This window comes from Gallinula chloropus, assembly GCF_964237585.1.
Source record: "Gallinula chloropus genome assembly, chromosome: 14".
Classification (NCBI taxonomy): Eukaryota; Metazoa; Chordata; class Aves; order Gruiformes; family Rallidae; genus Gallinula; species Gallinula chloropus.
This window is the reverse complement of record NC_140099.1, coordinates 2,512,114-2,538,025: the sequence shown is the minus strand read 5'-3', so window position 1 is coordinate 2,538,025 and position 25,912 is coordinate 2,512,114. Positions and strand designations below refer to the sequence as shown.

The window sequence follows — 25,912 nt, the reverse complement described above, 5'->3', positions numbered from 1 at the left end:
TCTCCCAACTGTAAAATAGGGATAGGAACCCTGTGAGGGTGTTGGCAAGAAGATAAAATGCTTTACCACCTGGGAGGTGCTTGATCCTGTGATAAGAGGGGCCATGCAAGACACTTAGATAAACAGTTTCAGAACTCTCAGCTTTTTGGTGCTTTCTCTTCTACCCTTGACATACTCTGTGGTTTCACACAGCCAGCTTCAGTTTTGAAGCAGGACATGTTTCCAGCCCAAATAACAGGTCTTCCTTAAAAATTGCAAAAGATCATGATCTTTTGTGGTTTTCACCCTACATTTTAAAGGGAGCAAGAAGAAATCTCCAGAACACTTTGAGGACAGTGGACGTAAGGCTTTGCAGTTTGAGCACAAGAACCTCTGTCTCTTTTCCTGACAGAATCTCATCAACCCCAACATTCATCCTTGGAGCACACCACCAAGTGAAGCCCTTTCCAGGGTTTCTACACCTCTAATGAGTGCAAGACATCTTTTGCCCATCAGTGCTCTGGCAGACTTTTGAGGATCAGGAGGGAAAATTATAGATAAGTCATTTCCCTAAAGCCCTAGAAAAAGAAACCTAATCCTGTGCATACCTTCTAGGATCAGTTGTTTAAGCTTTCATAGGCACCGAAGTACTGTGAGATGACATGAAGTCACTGCAGGAAGATGTAAACAACCCATGAAAAAAACATTGCAATTCAAAAGATAGGGTACTTCTAAGGCCATGCATTCTAAACAGAATTATCTGATGCCAGCCCTGTTTATTTGGTGTCTGAGGTCTCACATGCAGGGCAGCCACAGTTTATCACAGAAGAGTTGTCACCCATTTAGAGAGAATCTTTAAGCTAACAAATTCCTGCACTATGGGAGATACCAACCCCACGTGAGAACCAGGCTGATCATACTCATTTTCCACTGGGAAAAACAGTTGGCATCACCACCACCTCCTTCTTCAGGATTAACGCCAATCAAACAGCACAAGGAACAAATAGACAAGCCAAGGAGGAGCCCTAACATCAGTATTCCAGTTATCCAGTGTGCATATATATACAGATAAACACTGAATAGATTCGGTAACTTCAAAGTGCCACACTACCTGGTCCAATTAACCCCACATCCACCCCAGCAAAGGATGCTTAAGAGAACAAGAGGCTTCCAGTCATGTTCAGCAGTGCGGTTCTCATGCACGCTGAGGCAGACTGCACAGAAACCCAGCAAGAAAATGGTGTGAACAGTTTTTCTCAGTTTCTGAAGAGGCTTTGCTGATGGTCCAGTGCCATTCCTCAGGTTCTCGTAGCATCAGATACCTTCCTGGCCCTCTGAGAACCTGTGAATTCCAGTTAAATAAGCCCTACTCGATTGTTCATTGACATTAACTGCAGAATTGTGTTGACATACGAAGAGCCGACTCACGTTGCGTTGCTCAGCATCTACCCTGTGCCAGCCAGCAGCATGCCTGGATAATCCTGTCTAAGTAGCTACAAAAACGGCAGAACTCAGGAGAAAAAGCTCCTGCAAAATTTGGCACCATCCCAGCTCACCAGCTAAATGCTTCCATCTGATATTCAAATTATCCAGCTACACACCATCATGTTCTGCCTGAACAAATGCAAGAGGGACTAAAATACCACTTTGGACAGTAAGTTGATTTAAATCTAAGTGTTTTCCCATCAGCCCTCCAGTTTTTCTGGAAGATGCACAGGCTGTTTTGCTGTTGAAGACACCTGCATGTCTGAGGGTTTGGAGGGGGGGGGTGTTAATTTATGTTTTCCTCCTCACTCAATAGGATTCAAAAGGAGTCCAGCTTGTTTCACCATGCCAGCCTGTCATTTTAGTTCACCATGCCTCCAATGCAAATAAAATCACCCAGTGGGTTTTTAAAGTCCATTCACAACAGTGTTACAGCTAATTACCCACAAAAGCCATGACGATGCTAGAGCAGAGCATGCTCAGAACTCCAGCTCACCTGACATCCCAAAAAATCAACACACATTACAAACACTGATACCTAAGGTCCCCTCCTCTCATGATGGGATAGGTTTTGCTCCCACAGGAGACACATCAGATGTAGCTCTTACATGGTGTGAACTCCACACTCCAGCCTCACAGGGTTGCAAAGTGTCAGCTGTTCTGTCAGTGCTTCTGACATTGCCATGTCCATTAGAAGGACGTATTAGGCTTTATTATAAACAAACAGGCTTTGGTACAAGGAGCTGTATTTCAATTACTTAAGCCCTGATGCCAAACGTGGTCTGTTTCAGCAGGGAGATAATACAGCTCTCACAGGGTATGTTCTCCTTGCTTTCCAGTAGCCATAGATAAGTATCATTATGTCACTGTGAAAAAATGCACCCAATTATCCTGCGTTGTTATTACTTAATCTGCGTTTCAAAAAAAAGCTTTAGACTGAAAAGATGTTAGATAAAGGCTAAGTATTGCAGATAAAGGCATTGCTTCACCCAATATGTGCTGTAGAAGCAGGAGCTGTGGTTGCACATATTTAAATGAAGCAGGTTCCTCTCAGCGCCTTCCCGTATGGGCAGAGTCGCAGCCGCAACAGGCCGCTTGCACAAGGAGGTGGTTGGAGCTCTGAAAGGAAAATGCAGAGGTAGGCTAAGGGAAGAGCCTGCTTCATGAAGGAGAGAGGCTTTGCAAAGGCTTCCGTAACGCTTGGCAGTGAACCTCCTCCCTGATGCACGGGGTCCCTGCTAACAGGTCTGTCCAAGCACCACACATATGCCCAAGCTGCACCTAGCACAGCTGGAGGTGATGGGCCAGCCTGAGGGGCTTCCCCCCTTGGGAAAAGGGGCTGCATCCAGAAGAGCGTGGCCACCAGACTCTCACTGCCTACACAGTCACCAGCGAGAGGTAGCAGGACTCTCACTTTAAACACCCATGTTTGGATTACAGCTGCAACCCTGTGTCAGAGCTGTGTGCTTTAACGGCCCCAGAAAATGGGTCTGGCACTCTGAATTGACGACAAATTGATTGAAACCAGATGTTGTGAAAAATGCCTTTTCCAAGTTCAATGGCACATGAGTGGTCTTAGCATGCCTCCGGATAACCTGACTTCTGTGCCCCAGTCTGCTGCAATAAACTAATTGGGAGGATAATATTTTGTCTCCGCATTGTGAACTCCTCAGGGAAGGGAGCTTTTTAATTGCATACACAGCCCATGACCTGGTAGGCTCTAAATCTCCCTGGATGATGTGCAAAGTTATAGCAGGACCTCAGCTGAACAGCCTGAGCTCATGTTACTGTCTGGATTAGGAAAACTTCAGGCTATTAAATTGTCCCTATTCTTCAGGTGGTTGCTGGGAGTTTGTTTTCCCCACTGATCTAAGCTCTTTTTTGGCTTAGTCCAAAGCAGACAAACAATACACCATAGGGAGAAAAGCACAGAAGCAAAAGTGGCATGGAGCTGTTGTCTGGCTGAGTCAGCAGAAGCACTATGGCAGTAGTAGCAGAGTAGTAGGACAGCAGAGATGGACAGGGCTTGCACACTCAGGCCTCATCATTTGCAAACCTCAGCATAACAGACATATTTACACTGGCTCCACCTAATTAACACACCCTGCCAGACCCAGCCTTGCTCTCTTCAGCCTGCACATGCGGAGCAAGACCCCAATTTGATCGGCTTGTACACCCCAAGGTAGATAAAAATGACCTCAAAAGCCAGGCTTGATTCATGGACTGCCATTAAGGCGGTCCCTGGGAGGATGATTGATTGGTCCTGTTTACCTTCTGCACTGGGAGGCATTTAACATCAGGCTGGGAGAAGCACAGCTTTGTAGTTGTTAATTCTAATGGGCTTCAGGACAGTGCTGTTTGTTTAGGGGCACGATAAGACTTTTCAGACCACTGGCTCCCTGGGCAAGGCTCTGCAAGTCAATCACAGCACAGGCAACGTCATAGCACTAAGTACACTCTGCAGAGTCCTACCAAGAAAACCCGTTCCTGATATATTTCCCTACCAAAATTTCAATAATCCACCCAAACCCTACAGCATCCAGCTCACATCTGCCCCAAAAACTGGGGGAAGAAGCCTGCGGCTAAGGTACGGAAGAGAAAAGGTTGGGAGCAGACTCTCCTGGTGACTAATGCAGCCAAGATAAACATCTAGATGCTGGTAAAACACACAGTATCACACGCAGATTAAAGGCTCGTTTGGAGATTTTGCAAGCAGCCAGTGACTCCTACTCAGCCATCTGCTCAGAAAGGGCCTCTGACTTGTCAACCAAGCCATTTCCCGCCAGTGCCACAGGCTGGGCGATACGGATCTCTGCTGGGTTTTGTTAGGAGAGCTTTGATGTAGGAGGCTCTGTGGCAGCAGCAGCCCCCTTTTTAGGGAACAAAGCCGTGGTCTAGCCAGGCTCTTCACCAGTTGTCCAGGTATTAGGTTCTTTTTCCCAGCTTCAGGGCAACTTATCACTAACCTTTTCCTGTGACCTTTTTGCAGGGAACCTTCTGCTCGTGGCCATCTGCGTCCTCCCCTCTTTTCTTCTGAAGTGTTCACCTGAGTGTTTGCAGCGAGCAATTACACACACACACACTGGTTTTGCATCAGTCACAAAAGCTGTAAGCCTCCAATTAACCACCTCATGCCTTTTAATGACACAGTGCTAAACGAGGAAGAGAATTAGAGGGAACATCCTCAGAAGTGGTTTGCAGCAGGACAGCGCAGTCTTTATTATTGTTTATATTAGGGTAGCACCTAGGAAACCCGGCTAGAGGCTGTGAAAACAAATAGAGAACTTGGGGAATTACTTTACTATGGAGAATTTATAGTCTATAGGACAAGACAGAGGAGGTGGGTGAGGTGTAGGATAATGAGAACACAGTGATTTTCTGACAGCGTCCTTCACTCGTCAAGGCCAAGTTCCTGTATCCTCCCTCCTTGACACTACTTCAGGGGTGTAAATGCTGGCAGAGGGCTCAATAGCAAAGGTGAGGGCTTCTCTGACCCATATGGCAAAGCGCAGGGGAACATGTTGTCTCCCTTTTCAAAAGATAGCTGAAGATACTGCACCTGCTCAGAAGGTTTCAGGCAGAACAGCATTTCAGAGGAATTCACCAATTCAGCAAAATCTCAACAAGGTGAGTCAATTTTGCCCAGGTTCCCATGAAACTCACACAGGGCTCCAAACATCAGAAACCTGCTGAGTTTCCTGCCTGGTCACCCATCTGGTTCCTCCACCATTCAGGTTTCCAGGGCCCTGGGGCTGCCTGCTGCCAAATAGGCTGCTTCGCAGGAGGGGATTTCACTCCTCCCACACTTCTCAGTCTGGGGTGTCCCAGATGTTAAGACCATCTCAGGGAGGGAAACACAAAAGCCTGTGAAACTGAGCTGAGAGGCTCAGCACTCCAGAGATCAGGTCTTGAGACAAGCTGCAGTGCCAGGCAGTACACTATTTCCTTCTGCAGGATTTCTACCTGATGGTGTTTTGCTCCACTTTGGAGGGAATTCAGCCTAATTCCTCTTTCTTCCCAAATGAGCATGATCTTTTCAAACCCATTCCTAGCAAATACCCTCATGGGGGCAGCTGTAGCCATTCCCTTCTCAGCAGCAGCCTCTACACATCAGTCCAGTCTCAGCTGCTCTCAGGTCAGAGGCAGAGTGCTGTACATCCTGTACAGCCCACCACAAACACCACGGGGATATACAAATCAGTCACATCTAAATTGCCTGGTCTGGAAGGCAGCTGATACAATCTTACAGTCCCATGAGCTCCCCAAGGGAGGAAAAAAAGAGGCAAAATCTCTGTAATTTAGCCATCAGCTTCTAATGGAAATATTTTATCTGCCTGAGGACTACACACCTGATATCACCAGTGACCATAGCATCATGGGCTGACCCCAGGGCTCAGACCAGCTCATCAGACTCACAGACAAAAGAAGAGATTCACTTGGAAAAATCACTGCCTAAATGAAATTTGCTAGAACATACAGAGGAAAGAGGACAGATTTTTGGAGCAAAAAGGACTAAAGATGCTTAAAGTATCTGAGAGGTTTCCAGTTCCACTTCATACAACACTGGACATTTCCTCACTGCTCGTGGACCAAGAGACAGCAGCAGTAGCAGCTGCTGTGCACAGACACCTTTCCTCTCCCTGTTCAGACACCAGCAGGTTCCACTGGGAGCCTAATTTTCTCTCTGCTGTATGTTAAACATGCTTCCAGAAGTCTGTGTTGTTCCCAAAGACGTACCTGTGACCAAGCACCACGGCTCCTCCCCGGGATGCAGCCCAGCGTGCTGGGAAAGCTGAGAGCTCCTGAGTGTGCTGAGGGGAAGTTCTCCTGGGAAACATCTGTGGGAGACACCGACACCAGCTGTAAGGTTATGTGGGGCTTGAGCAACAAACCATCTGTCAAGACCTGCTTATTAGGATGTTTACTCGCCAAATCGGCCTTTTCATCAGTGCACCGTAAGTGGTCTCTGAAAGCAGCCCCTGACCACCAGGAAAACACTCTAATGATCAATCAACGGGAACAAGAGTGGATCCAGCAGCCAGAGGAATCTCTAGCACAAGGACCAGCTACAGTCTGTCCAGCTTCCCAGCTCCCATTTGTCCATTTGGCTACCCCTCCTAATTGTAGATCAGTAAATTATTTGGGGTTTTAGATTAATATCAACGGGGATCTTTTGGCAGGACAAAGGGCCTTTTGTTTCCTTCCCCCCTGCAAAAGCATTGGCTCTGTTGTGCAGGAGGGATAGAGATTTGCTCCTCTCACTTCTTTTGCTCTATTTCCTGTCCACATCATGACACTTGTGTGGAGCAGTTAACGAAGGGAGGGAAACCCAACGGGAGGAAAACCCAGCTCTGAATTAATTTTAAAATATGAAAGCAGTGTCTTATTTCATATTTTTTGCAACAGATCCACAAAGTTTACTTAGGCCAAAGATGCTAAGTGCTGTGCTCTGAAGTCATGAGAAACACCCCCACAAGCTGGACAACATCACATGAGAATGCACAGGGCAGGGGATGAAGGTTAAACAATCCTGCTTTCGTGGCAGAGGGCAGGGAGGAAGGCCTGGAGTTCCACATTCCCATGTACACGAGCCTGGGTGACCTACCCAGGGTGTTGGTGGGTACCTGTAATAGGCTGAGAGGAAGATGTATGCTCTGAATCAAAAGTCAGCAGCTCAGCAATAAAAGTCTCTCTCAGGGCTAAGGCCATCCTTCAAGGGCAGCAAGTCTTACCATAGATCAGCACAGGGAAAAGAAAGCAGCAGGGACCACACCAGAGCTCACTGTGGCATAGAAGGGGAAGGGGGAAAAAGGCAGCTTGTCATTTAGCAGTAATAACACACATTTCTGAGTGTGCTTCCTCCTCTCCCTGCAAGAGCATCTCCACCCAAAGCAGTGATGGGCTCCTGGTGGGATGGGTCAGATCCAGGGTTGCCTCGGGGTGTCCTGTGCAGTGCTGAAGAGTGCCATGTGTTGCCTTGATGTGTCGTTCCATGCCAGCCACTTGGAAGATACCTGTAAAAAGTGGGTGTGTTGCAGATGAGGGGGGGATAGTTTCCCTTCCTTCCAGGCCCCAGAACATCAAGACAAACGCTGTGGTGAAGTGCTTGACAGGAGAAACAAGCCAGAACTTCAGTTTCCTTCAGCGCTTGTGCTGTAACACCAAGCCAGGAGTTATTTCATTAAGAAGAAGGAAAAAAAGCCATAAAGGAAACAGTTACCAGGATGAAGATGCTGTCTGCTGTGGCCTGGAGGCACGACAGTGGCTTGAGCAACAGCAGAGATGGGGAGAGTCCCATCAACAGCTGCCACAGCCCTTGACCTCGCTGCCCACGGGGTGAGATGGCTGCTGGCATGATGCAGCCAGGTGCTGCTCCTGTGGTTGGTGCTATGGCCTTTGCAAGCTGCTCCAACAGGACTTACAGAGTGCTGTCTTATCAAACCCGATGGATTTCCTCTCCCACTCCTTTCCCAGCCCTTGCCCTGCACTGGGAGATAACAGAGCATCGTGCAGCTTTGAGGACTGACCGTGTGTCTAGAGAGAAAAGGCCATTCCTATGCTTTTGCCTTCCAAGACTCTGGATTTTTAGCAAACACCTACTCTTTCCTGAGTTCACCTTCCCAAGAGAAGAGCAACGTCAGGAAATCGTGTCAGTCAAGAGTCCAGGAAAGAGAACTGTAATGTGATACAGGTCTAACCCTCAGAAACACTGGGAACATCTCCTTTTACAGTGGGGCCTTCCAAAAGGAAACCAACCCACTGTAAATAATGTGTCTGGGAAGAGAAGACAAACTTTTAACCCTTCCCTTGCCTCTGCTGGTTGCTCAAACTGCAGCTTTCCTTGAAGTCGGGCAAAGTCACTCTCTAGAGCTACGCTTCCCGATTCTGCTCTCCAGCTCTGGGTAGCCCAGAGATCCCACTGTTTTGCTGATCCCACTGCCTGAAACTGGAATTCAAGTAAGGATTAGCCAGGCACATGAATGGGGAGTGCTCCAGGCCATGAATGGGGTGTCTGTAACCTGCCCTCCCTGCCTGCATCATTCTCTCAGCTCCACCTGGACATCCAAGGGAAGGGAGAGAATGCAGAAAGGCTCCCTTTGCCTCTTCCCAAGTGCCATTCCCAGGGCTTAGACCAAGTCTTGCTATTCATACAGAGCACAAGCACGTCCTCTCACCTATCTCCAAGTCATTTTAGCTCAGTGTCCTCAAACACAAGTAATAAATGTACCCCTTCCTTCAAAAGCACTTCTTTCTATTACTGCTTCTCCCAAGCTGAGATTAACAGTTTGAATCAAGTTTCACCACACAGGTTCTGAATTTTAAGGGAGAGCAGGGAGTCCTCCCAACACCAGTCAAGGGAAGCCACTGGGACAGCTTGTATAGACATAGGATGCTTGCAAAGACAAGGTTAGAAACCTTGATCCACCAGCAGTCCTGAGCATGAGTTTAATTCACCCCGACCATGAAGTACCCAGAGCGTGTGCTGAAATGCTTCACTGAGTGAGAACGGGCTTAATCACTTACTTAAACACTCCCTGCATGAGCACTTCAGAGATTAAGATTGATTAGGTCCTTCTCCCTACCTCATGCTTCTCCTTCTCCATAAAATACCCACTCACTTCTGAAGACACTAGGCTCACAGAAAGCAAGGAGACACAGGGAACGTATTTTTCAACAGGTTACAAGTTTTCAGGCTTCCTGCCTTTGGCCACTGAAGAGCTCGAACATTTTTGGGGGGAAAACACTTCATTTGCTTACAAAACCATTACATCATGAGGTCAGAGTCCAAATCACATAGATTTTCCTTCAGCTTTGTCCTTAGTTCCCAGGACTTTTATCTCCAACTCCTTTAAAAATAACAAAAGCCAGATTTTCAGAGCTGGGGTCAGTGAAATGAAGTTATTAATGTTAATATACTTTATTGATCTTAAAGGAATACAGCATGGAAACAAAGGCCATTAATTGAGAGAGAGGCTCTGGTTACATTAACAAGTCATTCAGCACAAAAGGAGCAGATCCAAACTGAGGTCCCCACAAGTACAATACACACAGTTCAAGTGTTCGCTTCAGCCTGGATTTAGTCAGGTCCTCAGTGTCATTTGGACCAAACTTGTCCACAGTTTTTGACTGGCAGCTATTCTAGGGAGCCATCACTTATTCAGACCCCCATGTCCCTGCCCAGGGAGAGGCACATTTGCCTCTGGAGTGGACCATCTGGATTATCATTCCAAAGACATGGGGCCAGTACTCACCAAAACTGCTCTGCTGTCCAAAACCAGCACACAGTAAGTGGACACTACGGTGGGATTTGCTTCCAGACTGCTCTGTTGCTCCAGGCAAAAGCACAAGTCTAGACACAGAGGGAGAAAAAAACCTCTCCAAGGACAGCAAAGTCCCAAGGCAGGATGCAGTAGATGCCCACCGTGCTGGCCCTAGGATGGTTCATTTTGGTCATCAACTTTTCCTACAATTTAGAAGCAACTGTAAGATGTAAACTCGCTGCCCAACAGTGACTCCCACAGCAGGCTGCTAGATGGACTATGTCCATAGCAGTGTTTCCATTCCAGGGGGACAATGTTCACCATAAGAGAGGACTTTGGCACAGACTGCCCGTGGGAAAGGCTGAATGAAATTATTCTGCCATAGAAAGGGAATGACCCATTCTATGGACACATGTCCATAGTTTCAATAAACACATCAGCAGCCAAGTGTACAAAGTGAACTTCTCTGCAGAGCAATGCAGAACTCATCTTCAGCAACAGTTGGGAAGACAACAAAGAGTGAGGAAATTCAATTGCATAGACAACTCCCAGCAGTTACACCAAGACCATAGGAATGCAGGACACTGTCTGCTGGGGGAGCATGATGGTGCATCTCCTCCAGCTAACAGTGCTTCAACCATGGTTGGAAAAGACAGTCTTTAGGGGGAGCACACAAGCCTGCAGTGCATTCACCTCACATTCATCCTAGCATCCACAGTCACTGACTGGGGATGGTAGAGCACACATCCTTCCCTACCTCCTCTAACCCTTTGGACTTGCTGTTATACCTGCCTCACTATTTCCTGTGGCAGCACATTCCCTGCTGTGTAAAAAAAAACACTTTCTATTTTCCCTCTAAAATGGATCCCCCACGTGTTTCCATGTCTCCCTTCATTACAGCATTGTGTGATTATTTTCTTTTAAACCCCAGAGCAACCGTTTCTCAGCACTGTGCTCCATCTGTAATGTTTAGTTAGAGAAAAAAAAAACCCCAACGTGCCATGCAAAGAGCCTCAACACATTTCCTTGGAGGTTCAGAGTAATTCAGAGGAAAAGCAAGCTTGAAAGACAGACCTGGGGGTTGTGAATTGTCTCCACTGGTTTGCAGGCTGTGTATCCTCTCTGCACTATGCCCAGGATGTTGCAGAGGGTTGAGAATGGTTCAGTCTTTTGTGCTAGCTGCTCAGCTCTATGTATTATTGTTGGCATCTTCAAAGGTACATGCTAGATGCTGAAGTTAGCTATTAAAAATAGTTTTGGCTGTTTCAGCCTCCTCAAAGTGTTCACGTCCTTGTTCCCTCCTGTGAGAAAACTCACATGCTGAGGGACAGCCATGCCCAGTGTCATCTGCAGAGGGGCCTCATGGCTGATGAAAGCCTCTGCTGCCCTTTGGGGCAGAAAGGGATGCAGGTCCCTCAGGGATGGCTTTGCTGGCTGTCACCTGAGGAGCATCTGACCTTCCTCAAAGCCAACAGACATAGATTTAGAATCAGTGAAGGCACAGGACTTGGTTGTGGAGAACCTGTTGCCAGTCCTTATGCAGAATGAACCCCAAGCCAGAAGAAAACTAGAAAACTTGTAAAGGAAGGCCAGCTTCCCTCTGAAGCCTCAGGTCAGGGAAGGCTGAAAAGACCTGGGAGCTACAGGCTCTCTGCAAGAAGGGGTTGTGCTATGGAAGTCAAAACCAGCCCTGGAGCTTATCACTTCTCCCAGTAAAGCTCTTGCAGGACTTGGCCAGATGGCTAAAGCACCTCAGCAACTACCAATGCTGGCAGTGGCCTTGCTCATTTAAAGAAGGAATGAGGCAAAGTCACTCAGATGACTCTTCAGCCCAATCCAATTTACTGAGTTAGGCGTTGGACTGGAACACCTCCTCTTTCAGCCTCTCCTGGAAATACAGATGAATCAGGAGCAGGCCACTCTATTTATGGGGCTCTCTACTGCTATTTTCCTTCAGTCCCAGCTGTCCACATCCTTGCACCACACCGAATTTCTCACAACAAGCTTGCTATCCACCTGCAACAGGGGCCCCGCACAATTGGGACGTCTCAGCGCGCCGCCAGGGCCCCCCTCTGACCCCGACCACACCAGACACAGCTTACTTCATGATCCACTCACCCACAGCTGCTGGCTGGGCTAAGGGAGCAGAAGACAGACCCAGAAGCCTGCTGGCAGGCAGACAGCCCAGTGACACTGCCATCTTGTCATCCCTCTCAGGTGACAGCACCTCACGGTGTGCACGGCGCCGGTTCCTGCACTGGGAGATAACGGCACTTTAGAGAGGCACAGGGATGCTATTGAACCTGAATTGCAAAGACTCTGGCTAAAGGGGTCTGCTCTTCTTCTTCATGTTAAGCAGATGCTTCTCTACCTTCCTGCACACCATTATATATGGAGCACAGGGCAGCTAACCCCAAACCTGCCCCCAACAACCTGCCCTTACCTTGAAGCAGGCCCCAGCACACTGAAAACAAATGTTCCTGCTTCAAACTTCCAGACCATCAACACCAGGGAGAATTAAAATGCAAACATGATGAAAAATACACTGGCAAGGACTCCAGGTTGTGGAGCTGGAAAGCCAGGTAGCTTAGAGAAGTGCCAGATATTTAACTGGTCTCCACGATCAGCAGATGTTTTTCAACCTAATGCTCAAAAAAACCCCTTACTTAGATGTGTTTCCTAAATCAGAACCAGAGAAGAGAATGTGTGCTGTGTATTGGGACCATATCAAGTACTTTTCCAGCAGCGTATAAGATCTGTAAGAGGTGGGGGATGTAGAGGGGAAAAAAAAAACAACCCAGGCCTTTTGAAAGGATTCTGGATGCTTCCCTAAATCGTGTAAGGAAAGGAAAATTCCTTCCCCAAACTGAAAAGACTTGGATGCAATTAAGATGGAGATAGCATCAGCCCATTTCCCTGTCTGGTATTAAGCTATTCAGCAGGCACACTGCAGAATACAGTGCTTTCAGCTGATACAGGCTCAGGGATACTTAGGTGGTTATTTTCTTTTTCTTCTTTTTTTTTTTAAACTCAATTATCTCAAAAGAAACTATTCAGCAGCACTCGTTTGAAAACCAGCCTCCCTCACCTGCTACAACACAACCTGCTACAGCACTGCAATTAGAAACCCCTCATCCCAAAGCCACTTGTGGGTTTGTCTTTCCCTCCTTTACAGCTGGAGGGACAGAGTGCATGTCAGAAGATCCTCCCTGCTACACTTTTGAGGTTTATAGGGATTTGCACCGTGTTTTTCTCACTCAAGGAGAGATTATGTGGGATGATTAAGAGATATTCTAGGAAAGAAAGAACTAGCTTTGACAAGCTTTTTGACATTCCCTTTGTTTGATGTAACAACCATCAGTTTTTAATGGGAATGCATTAAGCTGCTGCTTAGCCCATGTTTAAAAACAAACATTACTTATCTCCCTTCTCTGGGGTGGCACCCATCGTCCAGTAAGTTCTGGAGGAATTGTTCTACATCAATATTTAATGTTGTTTAATGCAAATATATATATATATATATATAAACACACACACACAAACTGCCTTTCCATGTGTAAAGCACTGAGACAACTATGGACACCTAAGGTGAGTAACAGCTTTTCCCCTGTCATGGGAGATGGAAGTGCAAGGACAGAATCCAGAACTTTGTGACCATACTGGGAGGAGACCTCTTACAGAAACTGACATTCCTCTATTAAAAAAGGCAAAATAAGAACAATAGGAGAGATATTTTATAGGTAGGGATCCACAACACTGCAGACTGAAAAATAAAACCTGCTACTCAGAAGTGCTGCCACTGTCTCAAAAGCTGCTCCCAGAGACATTTAATTCTGGGTGAATCTCTCCTTCCTACGTTCACAGGGAAACCTGAGAAAAAAACTGCTCTGCATGAAGGACACAGAGGAACCACAAAGGAAGGTGCCTGCTCAGCAGATCTCACCATGGAACAGACAGGTGGCACAGACATCCCTGCAATTCATACCAGTCACAGCATCCACCCCAGTGGTACGACCACTGCAGCACCTGCAGAAACCAGCCTGTCCTCTGGGCCTGCTCCATCAGACAGACATGCCCCATCAACCCCCAGCCTTCCCACCAGGCAGCTTCAGAGCTGGTACTGCAAAAAGCAGCAGTGCTGTCTAGCTCCTTTCTCCTTTGCTGGCAGAGGCTCACCTCCAGTCCTATGGGCAGAAAGAAACTGAGACAGAGACTGATGGGTGACACCATTGTCACTCCTTTCCATACCCTTGCCAGGGTTCATAGTCAGCCACCATACCTCAAGAGTGCGCCAGGGACAGCGAGTCTATGCTCTCTCCTGCACCCAGCCCAGCTCCCAGAGCAAACAGCTCTTGGGGATTCATTAACTGGACATTTCAGAGGGACACCTGTTGATCTATTTGGTTACAGAAACTTACCATCTGCCCCTGTGTTGTACCTACCAAAGCGTGCACGCAGCCTGACAGGATTAATATTACATTTCCATCTGCCCCGCAACATGAGCTGCCCATAAAGCAACAACCTAAAGATGCTTCTGAGCTCCTAAATCCCACCTTGCCCTTAAAAAGATGCAGGTTATGGGAAGAACAAGAGGAGCCATGACAATCCAGTTCCCTCAAAGCACCAGGCACATCCACAGCAGCATTTAAAACTCGCTCCCTTTCCAGCCTGGCTAAATGCAGGCGACATTAACAGGTCACATCCAAGAGACAGATCTAAGAGGTGACAATGCCAATATAAAACCATTCACCAAGTCTGCACCAACGGAACAAACTTTAAAAAAAGTATTAAAACAGACTGTTTATTACAGCATATGATGTGTTATATTAATTTACACAATGTTATAGATATAAAAACAGCCATTGATGATGTACAGTAAATTGGACATCAACAGGAATATTAAAACTACTGATACTCATGCACGTGACATGCATATGGGCTTTTTTTTTTTCTTCTTTTTCAAAAGCAGTTTTACACAATATACTGAAGTTACTAAGCCTCGGCCAGCTGCTCCAACAGTTTACTCTCAACACCACTGCCATATGCAGCAGGACTCCCAGGAGATCAGAGCAGAGTGCACTCCAGAGAAGGCGACTTAACCTTGGAAACAGTGAACAGGAGCCCTTTCCTGGTGGGGGAAGGTTGGGGGAGGATAAGGGTGAGTTTCAAGAAAAGAGTCACACAAAAAGAGAAAACATAAAAGAAAACAAACAAAAACCCAGGAGGAAAAAGTTCAAGACATGGCAACAGGAGCAGCAGAAAGGGACAAGCAAAACCACAAAGACCACCCGCACTCCCTCCCCCTCAGCCTCTAAAAACTTAGGACCTTAAGCTGACAATATCCTGTATAAAGATCCAGAACTGGAAAAACTAGGCAAGGAAAATCCATTCCTGGAAACATCAGCCTTTTTTTGAATGCCTTCTGATACCGTGCACTGGAGGCTGTTCACTGCTGTAATGGCAGTGTTATGTTTGTTGCTCTTTTCTTTTTTTTAAATGAGTATAATGGTCTTTTATTTCCACGTGAAAGGCACTAGTATCCACCCAATTTCTGAAGACAAGTGACATAATTTACCTTAAGTTTTAAATATTTGTATTTTTAAAAAAAAAAAATCTGTGGAAATATGTACACAAAAGCACCTTGCTTCCAAAAGCAGAAACAGATACATTCCACCCAGTCACCTCCCTAAACGGTTGTCATGAGCTTCAGGGAGCCCGACCGAAAGCGAAGGATTTTCTTCTTAAGGTTGTGAGAGGCTTTGATTTTGACAAACGCCTTCGCCGCGTTTTCATGCAGCTCCGGCGCCGTCACCGTCTGGATGGGGAGCGTCTGGACAAACTGAGACCAAATAAGGCCCCCGCTCTCATCAGAGTCACTGGTGGTCGTGCTCTCCCCTACGAACTCCACCTCGCTCAGGCTGGACTCGCTGTCTCCAAAGCAGTTCGTCGTGTAGTTGCTCTGCTCGTCCTCGCTCGTGTCCACTACGGTGGAGTGGAACAAGGACTCGCACTCCGCCGAGTACTCCGAGTCGCTGGCCACGTAGGCGTAAGGGCTGACGTAGGGCAGCGGGACTTGTGAGTAGACCCCCACACCTTCCCGCCGGTTCCTCCTCGCCCTCCGTAGGGCCTCCTCGTAAGAAATCTCCGCCGACGACTTCCACCGGCGGTAGTCGGCCCGCTTGTGCTTAGGCTTGGCCACCACAACCTCTCGGCCATGCCCGTGGGAGCGGATGGCGGATCTGTGCAGGCCAGGCTGCCGACTCTGGAGGCCCGACTCGGGCTGCGGGCCGCTGCCTCTCTTCCCCCGCGAGGAGGGCTTTTTCAGTTTCTTATTTGTATCCAACTCATCAGGAAAGCGGCACTTCTTCCCCGACGCCTTGGTTTTCTCCCGCAAGGTCTGCGAAGCGTTTTCCACCCCGTTGGCAAGGTGGGGCCTGTGTTTCAGAGCAGAGCTTTTCAAAATCTTGACGTTTCGGGTGCCTTTGTGAAGCTTGACGCTTTGCTGCTGGGCGGGTATGTACTGGGCGTTCACCAGCAAGCCATCATCCAGGCTCTGGGAGGAAGAGCCTTCGCTTTTGAAATCCAGCGCAGGCCTCTCCTCGACAGCAGGCGACGAGGATCGAGCCGCCTGCAAGCTGCTCTTCAGCAGGATTTTTTTGGGAGGCTGGCTGACCCTGTTCTCCGGCTGCAGCACCACGGTCTTCCCAGGGCTCTCTTTGGGAGAGGCGGCAAAGAGCTGGCCGTTCTCCTTGGGGACGTCCCCCACTGCAGCCACTGCACTGCGGTTGAGCTCCGGAGGTGCTGGTTTGACGCCCCGTGGCAGGTGCTTGCTCTGAAGTTCGCTCACCGCACCAGTCGGGAAAGCTGCCGGCAAAGCTGCCTTCCTACTCTCCAGCTGCTCGCCGGCCGGCTCCCTCGGCCTTTGCTTTAACGGAGAGGGCGCTGTATGGTCTGGAGCAGCGCTCCCACCAGAAGGCACGCACGCTTGCTTGGAACTCTTCAGGTTGATGACATTACCATGAGCCACTACCCCTGACGGCTGCCTGACGCACATGCTCCCGTGCCTCAAGATGCCTTTGGTGGGATCAGCGTTGAGACTCGTCCTTGGTTTGTTAGTCCTTACCGCGTGAGTCTTTTTCTGAACTAGGCTTAAGATGTAACCATCTATCCTCTTGGTGGTGGAAGGGCATGGTGCTGGCCAGGAGCTCTGTGGGAGAAAGGCGTTGGTGGATTTTCCTGAGTCCGTTTCAGAGCCGGCACAGAGGTCGCTCATGTCACAACCAAGCCTCTCCTCTTCTCGCTGGGGGGTTTCAGTCACAGGGAGAAGGAACATAGGGCTCTGCACAGCTACTGCGTGGAGTGGGCTGGGGTACCGGTAGACGTCGCTCCCGTTTTTAGACACCAGATCACACTGGTACTTTGGATGTACATCTGCAACGACATCGAGGGAGTTTGAGTGCGGTGTGGACAAAGAGCGACAGACAGAGCCTGCGGTCTGGTCCTCATGCTGGCCTTCCTTATTATAGTCCATCCAGCCTATGAGATCTGAAAGGCATTTTAGAAGAGTTTAGAGAGCCTACCAGGGATAGTCCTGCTGTTTTCTACGTGCCATAAAGGACTCTGGTCCCACATATGCATATGAGGCAGTGTTTACACAACACCAGTGCTGTTCAGGGAAGAGAAGCCTTGCAACCAGGGATGCCCTTTAAGCGCTAGTAAAGCAGCACTACTTCTCTGTGGGTCCCTCTGTACCTGCATCTATGCAGGATCTGCCCCAATATGGCCACGTGGTTAAGAAAATAAAAATCACAGCCCTAATCAGAACATTTGCTTTGATTTCAAACCTGTGCCTGATTTGCTAAGAGCTTCCTATTTTGATTCCAAGCCACACAGAAATCCATAAGGGTCTCTTATGTTTAAGTGTTACACAGTCACCTGTAAAACTCACTGCAGGCCTCAGCATGTATGAATTTTATAACTGACTCTGCAAAATCCAAAGGGAAACAAACAAACACAGACCAATTATTGCTGTTAGCTTATTGATAAATTTCACTTCCAGATTTTTTCAAGTATATGTTGGGTCCAAAAAAAAAAAAATCCAGATTTAATTTCACTGTTATTATTATTATAATTACTATCATCATTATTCTTCTATAATAATGCTTACAATAATAATAACAGATGTTTCTTTTGATCAATAAAGGGTCTGAGAACAGGAAACAAGCTCATCTTTCCACACCAGTACAAGGAGTGCAGGTCAATCCAGCTGACATCCGAGCCTTGGCTCTGCAAAGAGAGTTCTGTAAGAGAAATCCAGTGCGTTTCAAGAGGCATGAGTCAGATTTAATGGCTAAGGCACTTGGGAGGTAAGTGATTTTAGGAGCAGGGCTTCAATCCAAGCACCTAAGATTATTATTATTTTCTTAAGCTTATGATGCCCTTGTCTTCTTGGGTAGGGGTACAGTCTCAATGTAGGGGTACAGTACAGTCTAAACAATCCTTCTAGATCACAGTCAGTCCTGTTTTCTACCCTTGGGCTAGAAACTTCAGCCAGGGTACTTAAATTTGAATGCTCGGTGCTCATCACTTATCTACAGCTTATTTCAAAAGAGGTCTCACAGACTTTGATGAAATTAGCTGATAGAGATGATGTTCCTGTATGGGCAGGAGAAGTAGAATAGGGAAGTTAGGAGCAGGAGCTTCCTCCAGATCACCTCACAGTTTTCCCACATTTCCTAAATTCCAGGTCAGAGTCAGGAAATGTTGCCAGAAAGACTTCTTTGAAGCATGTCAGTTTGTGAATTTTCAGCTCTAAAAGTGAGTATAATTCATTTGGTTTAGGTTTTTGTGGTGTGTACAGAAAAAAAACCCACAACAACCACCAGTGCAATCTGCTGAGAATCCTTCTTTTTATGTGTGGCTGATCAAGATCACATATACCTTACCACAGGGAGCATTAAATTACCTCAAAAGATATCAAAAGATAACTTAGGGGACTTCTCAGCTCCTCAGAATGAATGTATCCCTGGTTGTATTTCCCCACTTCAGGCAGATTTAGAAGAATGTGAATTACTTTGCCCTTGATTCACAACAAATCACTCTAAGTTAACTTTAAAGAGCAGAAAGGAAAATGGAAATGGTGTGGGTAGAAGCATCCTGTATAGTGGGCTCATCCCAGAATGAACCAAGGCAGAGCATGAGCATGTCTGCAACCAGTACTGCTTGATCACAAAAGTCCTACTGAAGTGTCTGTCTGACAGAGAAGCCCTTCCTATTTAACCATCCCACTCATTAAGCCTTGCATCTTCACCCAGTGCCAGGGGAAAGTACAGAATCCTAGAATCACAGAATGGTTCAGGTTGGAAGAGACCTTAAAGATCATCAAGTCCAACCCCCTGCCATGGGCAGGGACACCTCTCACTAGTCCAGGCTGCTCAAAGCCCCATCCAACCCAGCCTTGAACACTGTCAGGGAGGGGGCAGCCAGCACCTCCCTGGGCACCCCATGCCAGTGTCTCAACACCCTCAGAGTGAAGAATTTCTTCCTAATGTCCAATCTAAATCTATCCCCTTCCAATTTAAAACCATCCCCCCTCGTCCAATTGCTACATGCCCTTCTGAAAAGTCTCTCTCCAGCTTTCCTGTAGCCCCTTCAGGTACTGGAAGGCCAGTATAAGATCTCCTCAGAGCCTTCTCTTCTCCAGGCTGAACAACCCCAACTCTCTCAGCCCATCTTCATAGTAGATGTGCTCCAGCCCTCTAACCATCTTTATGGCCCTCCTCCATGACCCATTCCAACAGGTCCTTGCCCTTCTTATATTTGGGACTCCAGAACAGGACACAGTACTCTAGGTGAGGTCTCAAGAGAGCAGAGTAGAGGGGCAGAATCACCTCCTTTGTCCTGCTGGCCATGCTCCTTTTGATGCAGCCCAGAATACAATTGGCCTTCTGGGCTGTGAGCATGCATTGTTGGCTCATGTCGAGCTTCTCATCCACCAGCACCACTAAGTCCTTCTCTGCAGAGCTGCTCTCTAGCACATCATCTCCCAGCCTGTATTGATGATGAGGATTGCCCCGACTCACATGCAGGACCTTGCACTTGTTCTTGTTGAGCCTCATGAGGTTCACATGGGCCCAGTTCTCCAGTCTCTCCAGGTCCTTCTGGATGACATCCTGTCCTTCCAGCTTGTCAAGTACACCACTCAGCTTGGTACCATCTGCAAATGTGCTGAGGGTGCACTGAACCTCATCGTCAATGCCACTGATGAAGATATTAAATAATACCAGTCCCAGTCCAGAGCCCTGAGGGACACCACATGTCACATCTCTCCATCGGGACACTGAGCCTTTAACAACTGCTCTCTGGATGTGACCATCCAATCAATTCCTTATCCACTGTACAGTCCACTCATCAAATCTGTATCTCTCCAGTTTAGAGAGCAGGATGCTGTGGGAGACTGTCTCAAAGGCTTTGCAGCAGTCCAGACAGATTACATCCACTGCCCTTCCTGTGTACACCAATGCAGTCACCCCATGATAAAAAGCTACCAGGTTAGTCAGGCAGGACCTGCCCCCCAGTGAAACCATGCTCACTGTCTCAAACCTCCCTGTGCCTTAGCAAAGCTTCTAGGAGGATCTGTTCCATGATCTTCCCAGGCACAGAGGTGAGGCTGACAGGTCAGCAGTTCCCCAATTCAACAGGTCTCTGCCAAAGAGACAGAACGCTTTCTCCCTGTTCATGATGTCTGTTTGTGTAGACACACTTCATAAATGCAGCACACACCTCACTGTGACCATCTGAACTGACAATACAACTGCTACAAACAGACTGACGTGTACCCTAACCTCCTAAAGCCTGTACCTAGCAACTTGCTCTGTCACTTTGCTGAGGAACACAGCTGTTGAGGTATCTTCCATTACTGCTATTCAGTAAAGATGTTTTTCTAAAGAAAACCATGAGAAATTAGCCAAGTAATGTGTTTATGTGTATAGGTACCACTGCCCTCTACTGGGTACAGCAGCTGTCATGTTTTCACGTTGTTTTCATGCCTTTAGAGTGACATTTTCACATGGACTAAGCCTGGACTAGTGGAGAGCAACCAGTCCTGTTTCCTGACCCATGTACGTGATAGGCACTGGAATCTTTTCCGAGCACAGTACGTCAAATGAAAAGAAGAAGGGTTAATCCAACCCAGATACTCCTGAGGCAGTATTTCCAAAGCCAAAGCCACCTCCTGGAGCATGATGCATTCGACCTGCTTTTACTATACCTGCAGATTTAGGGCGTCCATCTGAGATATTCAGTGTTGCCTCCAAAGGGCTGCAAAAGCAAGTGCTAGAATGGCAACTGGATAAACACTCACTGAAGACAGAGTTAGATGAATTGGAGAGCGATCCAGAAGCTCCATCACTCAGCTCATAAAACCCTACAAAAATAAGAGTTTGGATTTATATTAGTTACATCTACACAAAGTTACCATTTGTGTCCCTAGAAAGGCAGTTGAGCTCATGTTTATGTTGGCTTCATCTACTGCAATTAGTTATGGGCTTTCATTCAGTCACCCCAAAACCAGTGCACGACTTAGTAGTAACCTTATTGCTACTAAGGATCCTGTTTAAAAGTAAAGTACTTAATGGTACAAAAGCAGACCTGAAATTTTGCACTTTTTCTTTTTTTTTTAACCTTTGGTTGGGGTTTTTTTTAATCTTTACAGGGTTTTTCAGGTTTTAGCAAGAAGGATCCAGGCTGTGTTTGAGAGCTGGCTCATTTAATACTCCCAAAACAGACTCTCCAGCTATTACCTGACTACCAAATTTTTACCAAGTGTTGGGCCCAGCAGTTTCCATTATTTTTTTCAAAGTTCTGGAGATAAATACATTATTTGTGGATGACATGAAAGGAGAAAAACAGTAGATAATGTGCAGTGTAATTTCCTGCTACATTGGGACTACTCAAGGAAAGTCTGACATACCATAATCAAAGCTGAACTTTTACAATTATGAATAAGGAATGCAGGGCATGTCTACAGAATGGGGATGCATCCTGGAAAACAACAATCCTGAAAAGGACTTAGTCAGCATGGAAAAGCAGCTCAATCAAGCTTAATGATATGGCAGAAAAAGCTAATGAGATTGTTGGACGTACAAAGAGACTAATGAATAGCAGTAGGGAAATGACTTCAGCAGTCTATACGGTGCTGGAAAGAAAGACATTGGAGTGGTGTGCCTAGTCCTTGACTCCAGCATGCTTAAACCAAAGCTAAACAATTGGAAAGGGGCCATAAAGCTATTTAAGATCTTGGAAAAATGCCTTAAAACAAATGACTTAATGAACTTGACCTGTTTAGCTCATCAAAAAAAGTCAGGAATTATGCTGTCTAGCACCTCCAAGAGGAAAAAAACCTGGGTACAAGAAAAGACCTTCATCCATGGGGGAAAACTATCTCAAAAAAGCAGAATCAGTGCTGGAACAAGTCCAATTCAGATTAGGAATCAGCAGTGCTTTTATCAGTTTACCACGTGTTAGTGTCTTCAGAACAAGTCTAGATGCCTCTAGGAAATGTTCACCAGAGTGAAATACTGGCTTCCCCACAGTTAGAATAGGATGAGATTCAATATATGGGGGATCATATTGTTTGATTCAATCTTCCTTTCTGGCTGTAAAAGCAATTTTGACATATTCCTCCTGCTAGTGATACTTTATTTTACCATTTTTCCTGCAGCCTCTGTCCTAACATGCAGGAGATTTAGAACTTTTTGAACTAATTTCTGAGTGGCCTTGGGAAAAAAAAAAAAAAGAGCCCCACATGTTAAGAATCTGAGTTTGAAATGCTCCTCTGAACACAGTGTCTACACACAGCAGCGTTTGCAGTGGTAGGTGAACTAGGCGTTAATTATCAGTGTGAACATGCTATAGACATTCAAACTGGAAACTACCATCAGTTTAATTCCAGGTCCCAAGGGAGGCTTCATTTTGCTAAGCATTGGCCTTACCTGAACTTGGACGACTGTCTGTCTCAAGGTGCTCATCCGTTGTTTTCTCCACGTCCAGGCGGAGGTCGCTTATTTGCTTATCTAGCTCTTGTAACTGATTTAGCAGGCCAGCATCCCTTCTCCTCAAGCAGTTCTGGAAAATAAGACAACAAACATCAGCTCCTTCAGAAGGGCCTCCAAAGACAATCAGCCTCCTCCACCTGAGCATCCTGGAAATACCTTGTCAGTATTCTTTTATACCAGAGCAAATCAGAACAAAGCTCTGAAATTCTTGACAGACGCTCTGGATAAATATTTAACCAAAGAATTATGCAGGCACTTCATTCCAGCCTCTTCCAGCCAGTCCTACATAAGGATCACGCTCCACAATTTAGGAAGACCAACACACCATGTTGGCAAAGCACTCCTTTGCAGGGGCACAGCTGTGACAACAAAGCTGTATTGTGTGACATGGCAAAACCAGACCTGCGCACGTGAAGCGGGCTGTTTCGGTGAAAGGACAGCTTTTCCAGTGTAATAGGGGACCCTGTTCACCACCACAGTGATGCTAGTCAAAGATCACATCTGTTCACACAATGGGAAGAAACAGCTCTGCCAACAAGTGCCTGGAAGTGTTGGAACCGCCTTGTTCTGCTGCGCATTATGAGCTTGTAGTCTACCCCACAGACAGCGAGATTCCCAGGGCTGGGATCATGGCCCTGTTATTACTTTTGTGGTGCAGCAGGAAGGAAGAGCAATTCTGCCTCTTCTCCCATTATAGCTGTATAAAAATTGCTGTGAGATGAATTTTAAGGCTATTTATGAAGGTAATTTGATGGCATCAAAGGAGCAAGAAACGATTCTGTAAGGCACTCATTAACCCACGGTCAACACCATCAGTCTCCCTGTGTGCATTGTAATGTTGCTTATCCATCAACTGCTTGGCTTCATACTCTTTAATTGTTTTGGCTTTGGGGAAAGTAGGAGAGGCAGGAGGAAGGTTTATCTCTTTTTTTTTCAAGCATCCCTTGATCGGCACCCAACGGTGCTCCGATCCGCTCGTGGCAAAGGCTTTTGATGCTCAGAGCCGGACTACTCCTAAACCCATTAAACCCAGGACAACCTTTCCCCTGGGGCGAGGCAGTCCTCGGGCGAAGGGAGCGCGAACACTAAGAGTATATTAGCGAGGCCGTTTGAAGATGTGCTGGCATGGAACACCATCCTCGGAGAACCAAAGGGGAGAGAGATCTCGAGTCCTCCTCTCCCCCACACGATTTCCGCCGGCAGCCGGCTGGAAGCCAGGCTGGCCGAGGTGATGGGTTCAAGCGGTGACTCACTGCGCCACCTACTGCCACCAGCGCCCCCGCCCCCCGCCAGCACCCACCGCATCTGGTTCCAATCTGCAATGTCAAGTGCACAAATTAAAGTGCTACCACAAATCCCCCGGGTTGTTTTTTTGGGGAGGGGGTTTCTTTCTTTCTTTGAGGAATGATTGCCTGGTCCTTCACTACGGCTCCTCGGCAGCCACCCCCTTCTCAGCAGAATAAAAAAATACCGTCATAAAATTTAATAATCCTAAATTAACTAAACCGAAAGGCTAACAAGAAAAGGGGGGGGGGGGAAGGGGGTTGGGGAAAAGAAGAGATCAGACAAATAAATCACGCAGTCTAACTTCTCCCTGGGTGAAAGCAAATGCTGAGCCGTGCACAAAGACCGCCAGGCACAGCTGTACGCTATTTTCATTGAAAAATGATCTGCCGCTTCATGCCGCCCTCCATCGCTTCCCACACCAGCTACAAAGCGCGTCCTTCAACAAAAGCATCCCTTATTTTAAGGGGCCTGATCCCGCCCGTGCCGGAGCGCTCGTTACATCCTCTCGGGGCTGCGACTCGGGAGCTCGCTCCCAACTTCCATTCAAGGCAACGGCAGCGCCTCTTCTTGCCTTGAATGGAAGTTGGACCGCCAGCCTGGCTCTGGAAACCCACGGGCAACCGTGCGGCTACACGAGCAAAACGCCTCTCAAATCCGGCCGCCTCCGATTTTGTCGCCGTGTCGCCCAGAGCCCCGCAGGCCCGTCCCCCCCGGCAGGCAGACGCCGCTTGCTCCTCGCCGCTTCACCTGCGCGCCCGGGCGGGCGGACGGGACGCGGTGCCGGCGTGACAGCGGCAGGGGGATGTTCCCCTTGCAGCGCCGCGGCCGCTCTCCACACCCCCCCAGCCCCTTCACCGCTCCTCCGCGGGGAGCCAACGCGCGGGTCACACCGCGGCAGGAGCGCATCCCCCGGCCGCACACGCCCGCATCTCCCCACCACCACCACACACACACGCAGCCCCGGCCGCCCCCCGCTCACCAGCTGCCTCCGCAGGAGGAGGATGTTCTCCTCCAGGAACTTCTCCTCCAGGCTGCGCGGCGGCGGCCCCTCGCCCGGCGGTTCCCCGCGCCCGCCCTGCGCTCCGGGCACCGCGCCCGCCGGCCGCCGCAGCAGGAGACTCTTCACCAGCAGCTCCTGCCGCTGCCTCAGGTACTCCAGCTCGCCCAGCCCGGCCAGCGTGGCCTCCAGCCGCTCCCGGGTGCGCTGCCGCTCCGCCTCCGCTTCGCCCTTCTCCCGCCAGCGCGCATCGGGATCCCGCGGCGCCCCCGCTTGCCCCGGCCCCGCCGCCGCGGCGGCGGCTGCCGCGGGGCTCGCCTTCATGGCAGGGGAGGGGGCGGCCGCCGCTGACAGGCCCTGCCCGCGGGGGGCCAAGCGCCGCCGAGCGCCTCGCTGCCTCCGTCGCCGCCGCCGCCGGTCGCGAATGGGCCGCGGGGCGCCCGGCTCCCTCCCCGGCTGCCGCCGCCCCGCTCCCGCCCACCGCCGCCCCGCGCCCGCCTCCCCTCCCTCCTTCCCTCCTTCCCTCCCCGCCCGGCGGCGGCTCCACGCCCGCGGTCCCTTCCTCCTCCTTCTCCTCCCGCTCCGCTCCTCCGTCGTCCCCCCACACCCCCCCGCCCCGCGCCGAGCCCGGCGGGATGCGGGGAGGTGGGGTACGCGGGGGTGCTACCCGCTGACCTCTCCCAAAACTCCGGCTGCCACCTCTGGAGCCACACGCACGGTGCAGTCCCGGGCCAGTGTTGCTCAGGCAGCGCCGCGTGTCTGAAACGGCAGCAGGAATGATGCGTCTGGGGACGAAACATCCGGACACGGAGGCGTGAGGGTGTAAGGAGTGGGTAGGGAAAGGTGGG

At 48.5% G+C, this 25,912-nt stretch overlaps 1 protein-coding gene across 1 annotated transcript; it reads right to left on the bottom strand.

Annotated features, from left to right (window-relative positions):
* Positions 1-14,309: 14,309 nt before the first annotated feature.
* DACT1 (dishevelled binding antagonist of beta catenin 1) lies at positions 14,310-25,388 on the bottom strand (the record flags this gene model as incomplete). Its single annotated transcript, XM_084270457.1, has 4 exons — positions 14,310-17,270; positions 20,995-21,150; positions 22,718-22,850; positions 25,047-25,388. 4 exons carry the CDS (start codon positions 25,386-25,388, stop codon positions 15,412-15,414), a joined length of 2,490 nt encoding a protein of 829 aa, XP_084126583.1. The 3' UTR covers positions 14,310-15,411.
* Positions 25,389-25,912: the final 524 nt, after the last annotated feature.